We start from the raw sequence: 18,776 nt of genomic DNA, 5'->3' as shown, positions 1-18,776 counted from the left end.
GCCAATTTACACTGGTGCGATAATGCACTTGACTCATGGTCTGATTGTCAGGAGAAAGGAGCATTCACCAGACCTGGTCATGGAACCGATGAGTGCAGTACTCCTGTGACAGTCACATCATGAGATATTATTGAAGAATATTTTCAGCAGTTGTATATAGCTATAATGAAACACAGAGTAAAATGATGACCATAGTCTTTATTCTTCCTTGCACAGGCAGGACACAATGAACTGAGGAAGAAAATGTCCAACCAAACTACAGTGACTGAGTTCCTTCTCCTGGGATTCTCTGAGGTCCGAGAACTGCAGATTTTACATGTTGTGGTGTTTCTGGTAATTTACCTGGCAGCCTTAATTGGGAATCTTCTCATCATCACAGCTGTAGCGCTCGACCAACATCTTCACACCCCCATGTATTTTTTCCTGATTAATCTATCCATCCTAGACCTCGGATCCATCTCCGTCATTGTCCCCAAATCCATAGCCAACTCCTTATTGAACACTAGGTCAATTTCCTATGCTGGATGCATCACCCAAGTCTTTCTCTTTGTCTTCTTTGCTGCATCCAATATTGCTTTACTCACTGTCATGGCGTATGACAGATACGTCGCCATCTGCCAACCACTGCACTACGAGACAGTGATGAACAGGGGTGCTTGCGTTCAAATGGCAGCCAGTGCCTGGACAAGTGGCATTCTGTACTCTGCCCTGCACACTGGAAACACCTTCAGGTTACCCTTCTGCCAGTCCAATGTCATCAACCAGTTCTTCTGTGAAATCCCCCAACTACTCAAGCTCTTCTGCTCTGACTCATACCTCAGTGAAGTTGGCATTCTTGGCTTTAGTGCATGTTTGCTATTAATCTGCTTTGCTTTAATCATTGTGTCATATGTTCACATTTTCATGACAGTGCTGAGAATCCCCTCTGAGCAGGGCAAGCATAAAACCTTCTCCACCTGTCTCCCTCACCTCACTGTGGTCTCCTTGTTCTTTTGCACTGGAACCTTTGCCCACCTGAAACCTACCTCCAGCTCAGCATCAGGGCTGGATCTCGTGGTGGCTGTTCTGTATTCTGTGGTGCCTCCAATGATGAATCCAGTCATCTACAGCATGAGGAACAAGGAGATCAAAGCTGCCCTGAGGAGGCTGACTGTGTGGAAGTTATTCACCAAGAATAATATGTTTGTCTTTCTCCTGTGACTGTCATTTTATTCTGTGTTTCATTATAGCTACATTCAACTGATGGAAATATTCTTTCATGGGGAAATCACCTGCAATGTGTTTATGTAGTGGTTAAAGTCCAGACTAATTCCACTGAAGTCAGTGGAGTTACTGTAGAATTAAACAGTATAAATAAGATCCGAACCTATCTATTAATCCATCTTAAGTATTTATATGGCTACCATCACTACATCATCAGAGCACCATACACATTAAATCAGTAGCTACAGCAAAGTCATTAGTCAACTTCATCTACTCTCTGGCTCATCTCTTTTTTGGGGGGAGGGGTAAAATTTATGTTTGGGATAAGAGATGTTTTATTTGCTTGATTGCCTCTGTTCCTTGATTTGTTTTGCTGGTTGGTCTGTTTTCTGTGAATTGAAGAGGTGGGGGTATGTTTGCTTAAAAGCATGTGTTTTTTCCCCTCTTTCTTTGTTGTTCTCTCCTTGTATTGAGGGTGTCAGTGTGTCATGCCTTTCATGGGGTGGAGGGGAGTTCAAGACAGCTCAACTTTTAATTCCCATGCTGATCAAGAGATGGGAAAGAATTTCTGTAGGTATAGGGATGGCTGAGTTTATGTTCAAATGATGGGGTTTTAGTCTGTTAGTAGTGATGTGTCTGAGCACAATTTTCTTTGTTCCTGATGTGCTAAGTAAATTATACTTTGGAAAAGACCAGCTGGTCACTCAACTTACAATTGGTCACAGCTCTGTGGGAAGAACTGCAGGACCCAAACCCAATCAGACCATGGTTGGTGAACTGGGTGCTGTAGCCTGGGTCTGGGTATAAAAGTGGAAGAATCATGAGTTTCTACCCTATGAAATGTGTAGGCATGAAGCACAAATCTGAGGGGGTAAGAGATGCAACTAGCCCTGTAACCAAAACAACTAGGATTTAGCCATTTACTTTAAAGTGATCTGTATTTGGCCAAGGGTGGTTTATCCCACAAGGATCCAAAAGTGACAAAATATGCCATGGATCACAGAAGCTGGCTACTTATTGTTACTGTTATTATTACTACCATATTTGCGCATATAATATAAGTGAGATTAAAGGAGAGTGTGATAGATAGATAGATAGATAGATAGATAGATAGATAGATAGATAGATNGAGAGTGTGATAGATAGATAGATAGATAGATAGATAGATAGATAGATAGATAGATAGATAGATAGATAGATAGATAGATAGTCAGCTTCTTTCCTGACTACCAAGTGCCCAGATCATGATTTTCTTAAAAGTATTAATTTGTCACCATTATTCACCACAGAATTTCTGTCACCATTTTGTACACCAGTGCTCATTTACAATAAGGTCTTGATTACTATTAAGTGTTTGAACTTTTAGCTGTTTCATCTGATTACATTTTAATATGCTCTGATTCTCTTTGCTGACCAGATACATTGACAAATTATAATCCAGATTCTTGAAAATGGAAAGGCAGATTGTCAGTTGGTGTAAATCATAGAATCATAGAATTTCAGGGTTGGAAGGGACCTCAGGGGGTCATCTAGTCCAACTCCCTGCTCAAAGCAAGACCAATCCCCAACTAAATCATCCCGGCCAGGGCTTGGTCAAGCCTGACCTTAAAAACCTCTAAGGAAGGAGATTCCACCACCTCCCTAAGTAACCCATTCCAGTGCTTCACCACTCTCCTAGTGAAAAAGTTTTTCCTAATATCCAACCTAAACCTTCCCCACTGCAACTTGAGACCATTAATCCTTGTTCTGTCATCTGGTACCTCTGAGAACAGTCTAGATCCATCCTCTTTGGAACCCCCTTTCAGGTAGTTTAAACAGATATCAAATCCCCCCTCATTCTTCTTTTCTGCAGACTAAACAATCCGAGTTCCCTCAGCCTCTCCTCATCAGTCATGTGCTCCAGACCCCTAATCATTTTTGTTGCCCTCTGCTGGACTCGTTCCAATTTTTCCACGTCCTTCTTGTAGTGTGGGGCCCACAACTGGACACAGTACTCCAGATGAGGCCTCACTAATGTCGAATAGAGGGGATTGATCACGTCTCTCAATCAGCTGGCAATGCCCCTACTTATACAGCCCAAAATGCCGTTAGCCTTCTTGTCCGAACACACAACGATTATGAAGTTAAAACTCATCTCCTTTGAATATTCGGAACTAAAGGCACTGATCTAGAAAAAGCAAGTTGTTGACTTTAAACGTGTGGGAAGTCCCACTGCAAGCTTAAAGATAAATTTATGCATGAGTGCTTTTCTGGATTTGGGCATATGAATGAGACTGTCAACTGGGCCTAGGGTAACTAGACATGAAACTCCTGTAGACTTCCATTGGGTGTTCAAAACCCAACTTCCTTGGGTCTTTTGATGAATCCCATCCCAGTTCCTTCACGTTCTCAGCTTCCTTGAATGTTCATGTTTGCATTGGTGGAATATGCATGGAATGTAACCACAAAGAGGTCATGACCTCACCTCAATCAAAAGTATTTTAAAAGTAAAATTACTATGCACACATATATGGGTTGCTGTATTCATTCAGTTCTTCAAATGAAAGTGGGTAGAAGCTCACTCAATCATCTAGGAGACATAAATCAAGATGCAGCTTTTGTATTCTGCTGTGTTATAATATATATTTCAGTAAATACCAATGTCCATTCGTTGCCTACCAGGGCTAACTCCTGGCTACACAAGAGTAACACCTCCCGAATCTAGGCCTTATTATAACATCATGTTACAGAGTCTCTGCTCTCATGTAATAATTTACACCAGTGTAACCGGAATCTGCTGAGGCAGGTGATCAAACAACTGGTGGCTCATTGACAGTAGGATTCTCTTCTTGTGCTACATCCCAATTCTTTTGACTTTAATCATGTGCTGTATGACCTATGTATTTTTCTTAGCTTAGGAGATGTCTACAGACATGGACGTAGGCTTCCAAACTTACTTACCCCTTTATAAATAGAGAGAAGTTAGTACTTTTTGATGGCTTCATGGTGGCCTTCAGAAATGGACTGGGGTTCCTTGTCCAGTCCCTAGAAGATATGCCCTGCCACACAAATATCAACATCACTGGAATTATATTTGCACACCTGTGTTCTGTTACTATAGAGATGTCCAAGTATGGAGAAGGGAATCCTCTGTCATGTCTAGAAAGGATCCCTCCAGGGCAGCGTAGAAGCACATTTCCAGGGAATGCAGAGTGGTGAAAAACTGCTCAGCTGCCTCCCGGGCTTCTAAATGTACTACTGAAAAATGTCAGACTTCAGACCCTTGGGGGAATCATCTGGCCACTCAGGGTTAGGGCGATGCAAAGAAAAGTAGAATACAAGGGGATAAGACAGAAATCTCTGTGCAGTAAGGCTGGTGTATTCAAAGGGGTGTAAGATGTTTAATTCCCATTGACCAGGAAAACTGAGTTGGGCACCTAATTCCATGAAGCCACTCTGAATATCCCAGTCAAAACTCACAGCCTGGAGCAAGAGTCCACTGTATCATTTGTGCCACATTCTGCAGCCCCTTGTTTCTGCTCTAATTTCTAAGAATGCTGCAATCACTTACAGGTCCCGCCACAGGACCAAGCCCATTCCTGGTACCTCTCCAATGAAATCAGCAGATTTGTATCCAAGATACATTGGGCCCATGCTGTTGAACTGTTTTCTACTCACTCCCTGCTAATGCCCAATGGGGACAACCACAGCTCTGTTTCCCTGATGGTGGGAGGCAGCCTCCCTCATAATCCTTAGTTCTGTAGTTAAAGCATTTACCCAGGAGGTGGGAGACTCAAGTTCAATACTTCACTCTGCCTGGTGAAAGGGATTTGAACAAGGAATCTCCCCTCCAAGGAACCGTGATATTATCTGATTAAAATATGACCATGTAAATCATTGTTGCTACCACTGTTATATAATTGCAACAAATCTTATACAAAGTGTGTCAAGTAAGGTGCAAGTAGAAATGTTATGATTTGCTGAATATGATTATGCTATTGGTATGCATGTCTCATTTTTGTATCTGAAGTTATGAGCTTTAGCTCTATACCTGTATTTCAAATGTTTGCTTCTGGGTAGCACCCGTAAGGTGTTTAGCGAGCTCATTGTGAATGAACTTTTCAAGTAAATGGCCCATTAAAGAACACTTAACTCACAATGAAAGATGCCTACCTGCACTTAATGGACTTTCCTGCTATGACTAAGTGAAATCATGTGTGGACATGTGACTTGCCCATGTGAGTCCAAACACCATCTTGTCACCTGTAATTTTCCACAGTGAGAACAATGGGTTTCCCTTCACTTGAGAGAAGCTGTAAAAGATGCTGGAAACATCTCCATTTTGCCTTTTTCCTGCTCTAACCTCTGGACTATGAACTTATACTAATGGGAGCATTCTAACCAAGGGACTGAGGACCTTCCAATGATTTGGAAGAAACCAGAGACTTAACAAACCAGCAGTTTATTCCATCACTGCTACAAGCTTGAACCAAGAACGTTGTCATTGCTATAGGTAATTGATTCCTTTAACCAATTTTATCTTTCTTTCTTTCTTTCTTTCTTTCTTTCTTTCTTTCTTTCATGCTCAGCCATTACATTATTTTTTTCTCTTACTGCAGACAGCACTAATTTAAAAGGCTCAATGGGCTGCAGAGGCAATGCTACATGGCATTTAAAACATATTTAATTCACATTGGTTGCAGAGCAGGTGTAAATTGGCTGTAGCTCCTTTGGACCCTATGGACCCTGCTGACAGCTCTACAGAGTTGTGTTAATTGCCCATTTCATATGAATTGCTGATTTCATTTTAAGTAGTCTCCTACATGTGTGATCCCGCTATGTGTAACCATTAGGGCTGTTCATTAATCACAGTTAACTCATGTGATTAACTCAAAAAAAATAATCACAATTAAAAATTAATCATGATTAATCACAGTTTTAGTCGCACTGTTAAACAATAGAATACCAACTGAAATGTATTAAATATTTTTGGATTTTTTCTACATTTTCAAATATATTGATTTCACTTACAACACACAATACAAAGTGCACAGGGCTCACTTTACATTATTATTTTTTATTACAAATATTTGCACTGTAAAAATGACAATCAAAAGAAGTATGTTTTTCAGTCCACCTCATACAAGTACTGTAGTGCAATCTCTTTATCATGAAAGTGCAACTTACAAATTTCGATTTTTTTGTTACATAACTGCATTCAAGAACAAAACAGTACAAAAATGTTGAGCCTACAAGTCCACTCAGTCCTACTTCTCATTCAGCCAATCGCTAAGACAAACAAGTTTGTTCACATTTGCTGGAGATAATGCTGCCCTCTTCTTGTTTACAATGTCATCTGAAAGTGAGAACAGGTGTTTGCATGGCACTTTTGTAGCCGACATTGCAAGGCATCTACATGCCAGATATTTTAAACATTCATATGCCCCGTCATGCTTCAGCCACCATTCCAAAGGACATGCTTCCATGCTGATGATGGGTACTGCCCAATAATGATCCAAAACAGTGCAGACTGACACATATTACACACATTTCTGCCGTTAGTACGGCAGAAAGGGATCTAGGGGTTATAGTGGACCACAAGCTAAATAGGAGTCAACAGTGTGATGCTGTTGCAAAAAAAGCAAACATGATTCTGGGATGTATTAACAGGTGTGTTGTGAGCAAGACACGAGAAGTCATTCTTCCGCTCTACTCTGCTCTGGTTAGGCCTCAGCTGGAGTATTGTGTCCAGTTCTGGGCACCACATTTTAAAAAAAGATGTGGAGAAATTGGAAACGGTCCAGAGAAGAGCAACAAGAATGATTAAAGGTCTTGAGAACATGACCTATGAAGGAAGGCTGAAAGAATTGGGTTTGTTTAGTTTGGAAAAGAGAAGACTGAGAGGGGACATGCTAGCAGTTTTCAGGTATTTAAAAGGGTGTCATAAGGAGGAGGGAGAAAACTTGTTCACCTTAGCCTCTAAGGATAGAACCAGAAGCAATGGGTTTAAACTGAAGCAAGGGAGGTCTAGGTTGGACATTAGGAAAAAGTTCCTAACTGTCAGGGTGGTTAAACACTGGAATAAATTGCCCAGGGAGGTTGTGGAATCTCCATCTCTGGAGATATTTAAGAGTAGGTTAGATAAATGTCTATCAGGGATGGTCTAGACAATATTTGGTCCTGCCATGAGGGCAGGGGACTGGACTCGATGACCTCTCGAGGTCCCTTCCAGTCCTAGAATATATGAATCTATGAATCTATATTCATTTTCATCATCTGAGTCAGATGCCACCAGCAGAAGGTTGATTTTCTTTTTTGGTAGTTTGGGTTCTGTAATTTCCGCATCAGAGTGTTGCTCTTTAAGACTTCTGAAAGCATGCTCTCTCCTGATTCTCAGGTTATGAAGGGCATTGGCCATAGGTTAGGTGCAGGCAGTTGGGCAGCCTCATCTGCCCCGAGGGCCTCAGCAAAAGTCACACATCCAATTCCAAACACCTAGGCATTGGTGCAGTACACAGGGAAACTGAGGTACACACAGTATTAGTACAGAACAGTAAGACTCACATGCAACATAACAAGGGGAAAACCCCACTTTGTCACACAGCCTTTTCACCCTTTTATAAGGGTATGCTATATTTTGTACAAAGTATGCCTTGTGAGGTATCATTTAAAAGCTCATAGAATCATAGAACTGGAAGGGACCCTGAGAGGTCATCTAGTCCAGTCCTCTGCACTCATTGCAGGACTAAGTATTATCTAGACCATCCCTGACAGGTGTTTGTCTAATCTGCTCTTAAAAATCTCCAATGATGGAGATGCCCCAACTTCCCTAAGCAATTTATTCCACCCTGAGAGTTAGGAAGTTGTTCCTAATGTCCAACCTAAATCTCCCTTGCTGCAATTTAAGCCCATTGTTTCTTGTCCTATCCTCAGAGGTTAAGAAAAACAATTTTTCTTCCTCCTCCTTGTAACAATCTTTTACATACTTGAAAACTGTTATCATGTCCCCTCTCAGTCTTCTCTTTTCCAGACTAAACAAACCCATTTTCCCCTCATCTTCCCTCATAGCTCATGTTTTCTAGACCTTTAATCGTTTTTGCGCTCTTGTCCGGAGTCTCTGCAATTTGTCCACATCCTTCCTGAAATGTGGCACCCACAACTGGACACAATACTCTAGTTGAGGCTTAATCAGTGTGAAATAGAGTGGAAGAATTACTTCTCGGGTCTTGGTTACAACAATCCTGCTAATATATCTCAGAATGATGTTCACTTTTTTTGCAACAGCATTACACTGTTGACCCATATTTAGCTTGTGGTCCACTATAAGCCCCAAATCCCTTTCCGCAGTACTCCTTCCTAGGCAGTCATTTCCCATTTTGTATGTGTGCCACTGATTGTTCCTTCCTAAATGGAGCACTTTGCATTTGTCCTTATTGAATTTCATCCTATTTACTTCAGACCATTTCTCCAGTTTGTCTAGATCATTTTGAATTTTAATCCTATCCTCCAAAGAACTTGCAACTCCTCCCAGCTTGGTATCATCTGCAAACTTTATAAGTTCACTCGCTAGGCCATAATCTAAATTGTTGATGAAGATATTGAACAGAATTGGACCCAGAACTGATCCCTGCAGGACCCCACTCTTTATGACCTTCTACCATGATCTGCTAAATATTTTTATCTTGTTAAAATATGAGTAGCTACACAATGTAAACTTATAACATTTCATTGTATGATGTTGCTGGAAATATATTACAATTTGGGAGCACACCCACATACCAATTTTTGAAAGACAGCAAGACTTAGCCAGGCTGGTGTTAATGGACCATTACGTACTTAGACATCCATTTTTTGGCAGGGGGAAGGTGTGAACAAGAAATTTACATTTCATCACAGGGACCATTCAAACCTCATGTCCACCATGACTCAGCAAGGATGTTTCTAGCACAAGAATTTGAATTATAAAGATGGGGAGTAAAACACTTGCCCCCAACCTCCTCCCATCTCTCTGCTCATGACATCAATGAATATCTGAAGGACACTGAAAGAAGGGGTAAAAGTTCTGGACTGAAAAGGGACCCAGGCTGTGAAATTTACTGCAGCATGTGGTAAGAGAAATGCCTTTGCTTTGAATTCTGCTAGCTCGTTAAGTTAGCCATTAGTTTACATTTTGTCTTTCCCTTCCTTTGTAACCAATTCTGACTTTTATGTTTCATTACGTGTAGCCACTTAAAAACTTTCCTTTCTTACTGTAGTTAATAAACTTGTTCTCTGGTTTTATCCAACTGATAAGTTTGGGTTAAAGTGTATGGGAAAAACCATTTGGAACAACAAGGTTGATGTATATCATTTTCCTTTGATGAAATGATGAACTATAGATGAACCTGTATCATCCAGTAGTGTGTTGGGTAGTATAAGACACACATTTCTGGGGGAAAGCCTGGGACTGAGAGTCTGCTGGTGTTCTGCTGCAGTGTAATTCATGAGTGGCTAGCTAGTAGCATTCGATACTCTATACCTTGGAGCAAGTGACATGCTGGAGACTGTGTATTTACTGACCAGGAGTTGCTGTTTTCACAGAAGAGCAGTGTAAGAGGCACCCCAGGTTGGAGAACAGAGGAGACACAGCTCTTTAGCAGTCCAGATGGTGCCCTGAGTAATGTCACACTAACCAAAGCCTCCCAATCTCTCCAGTCCTTCCCACCTCCAAACATACCTGGAACAAAGAAACAAATAAAAGCCTCCAACAACTACAAACATATAAATTAAAAAAACTAACAAAGAAACAAAAAATACACAAAGAACAAATGAGTTGATATCTCAATCAGAGTTTTTATCCTGAAAAATAAGAGCCAGAGACCCCACTAGTGACTTTGCTATGGCTACTCATTTTATGTGCAAGGTTATTAGACAGATAGATAGATAGATAGATAGATAGATAGATAGATAGATAGATAGATAGATAGATAGATTCTGGATCTCATTTACATTGGTGTAAACCTAAAGTAAGTCTTATTATTCTTGAGTTATGTTTGTCTGGATTTTTACAGGTGCAAATACCCAATTCTGCATAAAGATGTTGCATGTTCACACGGAGGCAATAATGTCGTCAGCTGATTATATTTATAAGGAAATTCAGAATGAAATTGCTATCAATAGAGAAATATGAACATTTTATTCTTGCTGAATAACCTCCAACCTATCAGTTTACTCAATGAACCTTTCACCTCCCTGTTTCTCATGCTGTAGATGATCGGATTCATCATTGGAGGCACCACGGAATAGAGAACACCCACCATGAGATCCAGACCTGATGCTGAGCTGGAGGCCGGTTTCAGGTAGGCAACAGTCCCAGTGCAAATAAACAAGGAGACCACAGTAAGGTGAGGAAGGCAGGTGGAGAAGGCTTTACGCCGGCCCTGCGCAGAGGGGATTCTCAGCACTGCTTTGAAAATCTGAACATATGACACAATTATGAAAACAAAGCAGCTTAAGGCTAAGCATGCACTGAAGACAATAGCCACAGTTTCATTGAAGTCTGAGTCAAAGCAGGCGAGCTTGAGGAGCTGGGGGATTTCACAGAAGAACTGATCCATCACGTTGCCTCCACAGAAAGATATCACTAATGTGCTCCCAGTGTGCAGGGCAGAGTAAAGAATGCCACTGATCCACACACCTGCTGCCATTTGGACACATGATCTCCTGTTCATCACTGTCTCATAGTGCAGTGGTCGGCAGATGGCGATGTGTCGGTCGTATGCCATGACAGTCAATAATGCAAAATCTGCTGAAATAAAGATGATAAAGAGAAAGACTTGTGTGAAGCATCCAGAATAAGAAATCGACCTGGTGTTCATGAGGGAATTGGCCATGGATTTGGGGATGGTGACAGAGATGGAGCCGAGGTCTAGGATGGACAGGTTCACCAGGAAGAAGTACATGGGGGTGTGAAGATGGTGGTCGAGGGCTATGGCTGTGATGATGAGAAGATTCCCCATCAGGGCCACCAGGTAAATCATCAGGAACACCACAAAGTGTAAAATCTGCAGCTCCCGAACATCAGAGAATCCCAGGAGAAGGAACTCGGTCACAGTGGTTTGATTGGACATTTTCTTCCTCAGTATGTTGTGTGATGCCTGTTGAGGGAATGAGAAAGGTCAGAATTAGAGTGACAGAGAGAATGACTCTGATTCCCCTTCCCCTAATATCTGATTGTATGAATGTCAAAGGTGCCCAGCACTCATCACTTACAATGACTTGGTGATGTTAGTGCTCCTCACCTCTGACAATCATTCAATAGTGTTATCACAGTTGTGTAAATTGGGTCGGCTACTTTAAAGTCAACAGAGCTTCATCACTTTACCCAATCTGAGGAATAGGCCCATGGGGTGGCTTGATAAATGCAGTATGAAGGATGGAACAAACTACATCCAAAATCTAAATACCAGCCAAGTTGGATCCCCTACTGCTACAAATTTAAGGCTCACCTCTTGAGCATTACAATAAAATAGTACAACACCAACACAACCTGTTTTCCACTTTCCCGGGAAATATGACTAGGACTCACCCAGCATTCTGTGAGGGTAGACCTTCCGTATTGATTTTACCCCAACACTGCACAGCTGTCTACTACCTGGGTACACACTGATTTATGGCACCCAATCCCAGCTGCACCCACACTTCATATTGCAAACAAGGAATATAGACCATATTTATAGGATGGGGGGCATTATCCTGGGAAGCAGTGACAGAAAACAATTTGGGGGTCGTGATGGATAATCAGCTAAATATGAACTCCCAGTGTGATCAATAGCTAATGAGATCTGGGGTCCATAAACAGGGTAATCTTGAATATGAGTAGAGAGGTTACCATTTGGGACTGGTGTGACCATTGCTGGAATATGGTGTCCAGTTCTGGTTTCCAAAATTCAAGAAAGATGTTGATAAATTGTAGACGGTTCAGAGAAAAGCCACAAGAAAGATTAAATGATTAGAAAACATGATTTGTAGGGAGACCCTCAATGAGCTCAGTCTATTTAACCTAAGAAAGGGAAGATTAAGGGGTGACTCGAGGGCAGCCTATAACTACCTAGAGGGGGAACAAATATTTAATAATGGGCTCTTAAATCTACCAGAGAAAGGTCTAATATGATCCAATAGCTGTATTTGAAGCTACACAAATTCAGACTAGAAATAAAACATAATTTTTTAACAGTGAGAGTGATTAACCAATGGAACAATTTACAGGGATTGTGGTGAATTCTCCATCACTGAGACTTTTCAAACCAAGATTGAGTCTTTCTCTAACAGATCTACTCTAGGAATTATTTTGGGGGAAGTTTGCTGGCCTACAATATACAGGAAGACAGATTAGATGGTCACACTAATTCCTTCTGGCCATTGACTCTGTGAATCTCTGAATATCTATTTAATGATGGACTAGTAGCAGTGGTCAGTTACTTGCATGTTGTATTGTTTCCCACTGTGACTTTAGGTCTGTGCTGTGTGATTCAGTGGCAGTCAGAGGACATGTTTTTTTTCTTGGCTCTGGCACTGACCTGTTGTGATACGGTACCAGTCACTTCCCCTCTCTGTGCATCAGTTTCCCCTCCCTTTCTCTGCCGTCTCTACTTGACTGTAAGCTCTTTGGGAGACGGGCTGTATCTTAGCATGTGTATGGTCAGTGCACCCATTTACAGCACCTGTGGTCAGCTGGCAGCAGTGTTGTACGCTGGAAACATTGCTGAACCAGGAGGTTGGTGTTCTGGTTCTATTGACCTCCTTTATGGCCAGGGGTTGTGTCCAGGTAGACAGGCTTGGCTGCTTGTACAACTCTAACCCTGTTTAAAGGGGCTAGTGTGTATGACACCTATCAGCTATGTCGGTTACTTTGCTGTACTTTCCTTTGAAAAAGAAATAAACAGAGATGCCAGAGAATGAAAGGGGTTTCTAATTATATATTATTAAACAACATTAACTTTTCCTTCTCTTGTTTAAAGTTTAAGGTTTCTTCGAAATTTTCATACTTAATGGAAAATATAGGATTTTATCAAAACCCCATATTTTCCCTTCAGAATGCATCAGCTTTCCTCAAAAGTTTGTGACGTTTTGTTGGAAAACTGAAATCTCAGAAAACAACCTTGTTAGGTTTTCTTCTTGAAATTTTCATTTTTAAGATGAAAGTTTTCAGATGCCAAACACTGAAGGAAAATTGGTTTTGGTTTGTTGATGAAAAGCTTTAATTGTTTGTAGGGGGAATTTTTATTTTATTCTTTTAATTATTTTCTGACCAACCGCAGATGAGTAAATTGGTAGGAAAATTTAAAGGACATCTGATTGTAATTCTTATTACTGTTCTTAATCTACCCCGGATGTTAATCTTCAGGCAAATTAAATTGAATGAGAAAACTTACTGTGGATTTGAGGATATTTTCCTAATATATGATTCACACAGTCCAGCACCAGGATTCTGTAGTCATTATCTATCTGTCTGTCTGACTATCAAGCAGAGGCACAACTTTCTAAGAGTCCTTTCATCCCTCACTCTAAAACTGTATTTGATTCCAACCCGTTGCTCTCAGCAGATGAGCTCTGCACAGCTGGCTTTGACCCTCACTCTCATTCAAGGACCTATGCTGAGGGAAGGTGATTTATCCATGTGCATTTTACTCCCTGGAGCCCTGCACAGCTCAGCAGCAGAGACCCACAGGGAAAAGTTCACAGATTCATATATTTGAAAGCAAAAAAGGGATGTTATGATCCTGTAGTCAACCCCCCGTGTAGGACAGAAGAACAGAAGAATGGCCATTCTGGTTGATGCCAATGGTCAATCTAGACCAGAACCCAATCTTCCAACAGTGGCCAATGACAGATGCTTCAGAGGGAATGAACAGAGCAGGGGAATCATTGAGCGATCCATCCCCTGTCATATACTCCCTGCTTCTGGAAAACAGAAGTTTACTGACACCTAGAACATGGGGTTGCATCCCAAATCGTCTTGTTAACAGCCATTCATGGACCTATCTTCCATGCATTTATCTAATTCTTTTATGAATTCCATTACAATCTTGGCCTTCACAACATTCCCTGGCAATGAGTTCCACAGTTTGACTCTGTGTTGTGTGAAGAAGTACTTCCTTTTATTTGTTTAAAACCTGCTGCCTATTAATTTCATTGGTTGACCAATGTTATGTTATGTGAAGGAGTAAATAATATTTCTTTATTCTCTTCTCCACACCTTTCATGATTTTACAGACCTCTATTACATCCCCTTTTAATCATAGCTTTGCCAAACAGAAAAGTCCCAGTCTTTTTAATTTCTCCTCATATAGAAGCTGTTCCGTACTCTTAGTCATTTTTGTTGCCCTTCTCTGTACCTTTTCCAATTCTAAGATATCTTTTTTGAGATGGGATGACCTCATGTGCACCCAGTATTCAAGATTTGTGCATACAATGGATTTATATAGAGGCAATATGATATTTTCTGTCTTATTATCTGTCCCTTTCTTAATGATTCCCAACATTCCTTTAGCTTTTTTGACTGCAGCTGCACATAGAGAAGATGTTTTCAGAGAACTATTCACAATGACTCTAAGATCTTTCTGGAGTGGCAACAGCTATTTGTAGATCCCATCATTTTATATGTACAGTTGGGGTTATGTTTTCCAATATGCATTACTTTAAATATATCAATATTGAATTTCATCTGCCATCATGTTGCCCAGTCACCCTGTTTTGTGAGAGCCCTTTGTCACTTGTCATAGTCTGCTTTGGATTTAACTAACTTGTGTAGTTTTCTATCATCTGCAAATTTACCCACCTCACTGTTAGCCCCCCACCCACCTTTTTGAGAGAATAGGTAGGCCACAGTTCACTTCCTGAATGTTAACAAACTTGGGCTGCACCTTCATAAGACTATTCCACTATCAATGAGCCACCACTACTTTGATCTGGGTGCCTCAGCAGATTCCAGTTGTCCGGGTGTCAAAATTAAGATATCAGAGAAAACAAACTGTACCTTGTTGTTTTCTGGTGAGGCCTCACTTCTTGAGATGTTACTGTTAAGTGGCCAGGAGATTGCTCTGACTAGTGATGAATAAATGTTAGTATTTACAGAGCAATATAGCATAGCATTGGGCCAAACAAAACTTGTAAGTTGAACTGGCCAAACTGTTGGATTTCTGGTTTGTGGGAATGTTGCAAACTCTAAAAAGAATTTGTTTCAGGAATACCGACTGTGACAGACTGTACTCTTATTTTCAACCTTTTTACAAAAATAAATTTTCTACAAAGTATGCCTTGTGAGTTATCATTTGAAAACTCATAACTTGCTGAACATTATTGTACTACTACAATATGTATGTTAGCATTATATGTAAAATTATCAGATTCTACTGTATGATATGTTCCAAGTTTAGATAAACAGTTTCAGATCATTTCCCCAAAAGCAAAGGGCTAACCAACATCTCAGCCATGTGTCACATCATCCAGTTGGCTGTCACCTAGGTAAGCAGCAGTACTTTGCCAGAAAGATCGGTATAAGTGAGAAATTTACATATTGACAATGGAAACAGCTGGGGTCCTGTGTAAACAGACTGGCTGTTGCCTGAACCCCAGCTGGAGATAATCCTCAAACTGGAGGGAATAGTCTAAGCATAGATGGCAAACAACACAGATCCCCTCTCTGTCCTTCCTTTCTCTCTGCTCATGGCATCAAAAACACCTGGAAAAAAAAACTGAACTGGGGGAGCAGTCCTGGCTTGGAGACTTCCAGCCACTAATAGGCTGCAAAGAGCATTTTTTGAGAAAAACCTTTGTTTTGAATTTATTTAGCTTGCTAAATTGGGTATTCGTTTGCATTTTATTTTCTTTGTAACCAATTCTGACCTTTTTGCCTCATTATTTGTAATTACTTAAAATCCATCTTTATGTAATTAATAAACTTGTTTAATTGTTGTATCTAATCCCATGTGTTTGGAATGAAGTGTTTTGGAATCTCAACTGAGATAACATGGCTTGTGTTTATGATTTTACATTCATGAAATAATGGACTTTTTATGAACCCGCATAGTCCAGGTGGGTTCTGGGTAGTACAAGACACACATTTCTGGGAACAAGTCTCGGACTGGGAGTTTTCTGGTGTCATCCTGTAAGGTAATTCATGAGTGACTGGCCAGAGCATTCATATAATTCAGATTTTACATGTTAGAGGCTTTGTGTGAACTGGCAAGCAGTGGTTATTCTCACAGCAAAAGTGATTGTTTGCCCCCACCCTGAGGCCCCGTTGCCTGCCACTTGCACCCCTTTACCCCCTTCCCCAATGCCCCGTGACTGCTCCCACCTCTTCACCTCCTCCCTCAAGGGACTTCCACCTACCACTTGTGCCTTTTCGACCCTCCCCAAGCCCCCCCACCCTGCTGCTCACATCTCTTCACCCTCTCCAATGTGAGCCCCTGCCCACTGTTCATGCCTCTTCACCCTGAGTGGCCAGTGGGGGAGGAAGTTCTTAGGGGCAAGAGGCAGAGCAGAGGTGGGAAAAGGAGCAGTGCAGGTGGGCCATGGTGGAAAAGGACAAGCCGGAGCGGGGTCTAGGGGCAGAGCTCAGGCAGGTCTATGGCCCAGATGCCCTTTCGGCAGTAGCGCTCCAAATGCGGCAGGTCAGCGCTCCAAATGCGGCAGCATCCAAAGGGCTCTGGCTTTTTATACCCACCACCCATGTGAAGGTGCTCCTCTGCAGTGACATGGGTCTAATTGAGATGGGAATCTGATCCTTACATAAATCATAGACATTTAGGACTGGAAAGGACCTCAACAGGTCATCTATCGAAGACCTCTGCACTAAGGCAGGACTAAATATTATTTAGATAATCCCTGATAGGTGTTCATCTAACCTGTTCTTAAAAAGTGACCAGTATTGAAGTAGGTTCTCTCAGGGTACTTGGGTGGCCTGTTCCATGCTGCTATCTACTTCTCTGATGGAATGTCCATGTTTCGTGAAGATGGCATTAAGTGTGTTACAGTATGTGTCACAGACTTTCTCCTAGGAAAAAATTCCGTGGGATCTGGGTACCCAGCTGTAGACAACTGACTTCTTGGTGTGCTGGAGTGCTTAGTGGATCTGTGAAGTTAAATGTGAAGAGTTGTCTGAAGGATCCCATTGCTGATGGTGGTGTCCAGGAAGTTGATGCTGGTATGAGAGTAACTTTCTAGAGAAAGTTTGATGGATAGGTGGTGGTTGCTGAAGTTGTGGTGGAAATCTATGAAGAAATCTATATTGACTGTCCAGAGGATGAAAATACCATCAATGTATTTCAGGTATATTGTTGGTTTCAGTACAGAATATTTGCAGAAATTCTTTAGTGAATAATGCTGAATAATAAATGGTTTGAAGGAAATAATGATTTGGACTTTTACAGTCAAGAACAGAAAAAGAAACACAATAATTTGCAAGGATTATCTATCTATCTATCTATCTATCTATCTATCTATCTATCTATCTATCTATCTATCTATCTATCTAATCATATGATGCTTCCCTGAATGGCTGTGCAAAAAAGTATGTGAAAACATGGTAATCAAATAAATTAAATTAATAAATAATCAAAATAATAAATAATCAATAATAAATAATTAATGATAGCCAAATTCTGTGGTCCAGGGCACATTTAGTAACCTTTGGATAGTTGAATGGATGAAAGACCATTGGCTAAATCTGGATCCCTTTGAAGTGAAAAGTGAAATCCCACTTTGTCATAGTTACAGGGTAGCTGCACCTTTGACCCCTTCTCTGGTTTCTTTGAGTGCACCCATTAGGTCCCAGCCTTGTGACTCCTCTCTTAGGAGGAAATGTGTTATTCACCAACTCTTAAACTGGATCCTGGGGTATAGTAACTTGTACACCAGCTGTGATTTCCCAGCAGGGTCAATTGGATTCAGTACCTGCTGTTATTCCCCCTGGAGCTGTGACCAATACTAAGATGAGTGACCCAGACAGCTTTCTCTAAACAGAGTATAATAATGTATTTACAACATCAGGAACAAAGCATAACATAAGAGAAAATATTACATAGCAACTCCTCCCCTGACACAACAAAAACTTAAATGGGGTCCATATTTGTCCTCATTATACAGAGTCAGGTAGGACTGTCTTTAGGGATGTCACCGTTCCTCAGCGGGTCAGAGCTGACAAAGCCAAATTCAGGACAAACTGCTGAGACATAGAGCAGACTCCCGCAAACTGGTTGCTATTCTACCATTATATTATACCAATCCAGTAACAAATGTGAACTTCTGTCTCACCTCACTGGTTAAGAAGAAGCCAAAAATGGAGTCTTCTTAGTCATCCCAGCCCATGGCTCATCACCCAGACACTGGTGTATAGGATGAGTCATTACTGAAAACTAATTTAATCAGATATAGGGTCCTTCCAGTCCCAAGGGATGAGCCACTTAACCAGGTCAATATATAACTTAGACCTTAGCCAATAATCACGCTGATATCAATCCTTTAGTAACTAAAATCTAAATGTTTATTAATAAAAGACGAAAAAGAGAATTATTAATAGTTAATAGATCATATACATTCACGTGGTCTTT

At 41.0% G+C, this 18,776-nt stretch overlaps 2 protein-coding genes across 2 annotated transcripts; one reads left to right on the top strand and one right to left on the bottom strand.

The window, feature by feature from the left end:
• The first annotated feature begins 243 nt into the window (after window positions 1-243).
• Window positions 244-1,200, top strand: LOC117885902 (olfactory receptor 14I1-like). Its single transcript, XM_034787434.1, has one exon. The coding sequence runs from the start codon at window positions 244-246 to the stop codon at window positions 1,198-1,200; it is 957 nt and encodes a 318-aa protein (XP_034643325.1).
• An 8,965-nt stretch (window positions 1,201-10,165) lies between these two features.
• LOC117885962 (olfactory receptor 14A16-like) lies at window positions 10,166-11,312 on the bottom strand. The gene has a single exon (XM_034787552.1). The coding sequence runs from the start codon at window positions 11,289-11,291 to the stop codon at window positions 10,335-10,337; it is 957 nt and encodes a 318-aa protein (XP_034643443.1). The 5' UTR covers window positions 11,292-11,312; the 3' UTR covers window positions 10,166-10,334.
• Window positions 11,313-18,776: the final 7,464 nt, after the last annotated feature.

The sequence above is a fragment of the Trachemys scripta genome, chromosome 12 (assembly GCF_013100865.1).
Source record: "Trachemys scripta elegans isolate TJP31775 chromosome 12, CAS_Tse_1.0, whole genome shotgun sequence".
Classification (NCBI taxonomy): Eukaryota; Metazoa; Chordata; order Testudines; family Emydidae; genus Trachemys; species Trachemys scripta.
This window is presented reverse-complemented; position numbering and strand designations above follow the sequence as displayed.

What these genes read in the sequence shown, in the direction of transcription:
- LOC117885902 (XM_034787434.1), top strand. Translation starts at nt 244, where the DNA reads ATGTCCAACCAAACTACAGTGACTGAGTTCCTTCTCCTGGGATTCTCT.
- LOC117885962 (XM_034787552.1), bottom strand. Translation starts at nt 11,291, where the DNA reads ATGTCCAATCAAACCACTGTGACCGAGTTCCTTCTCCTGGGATTCTCT.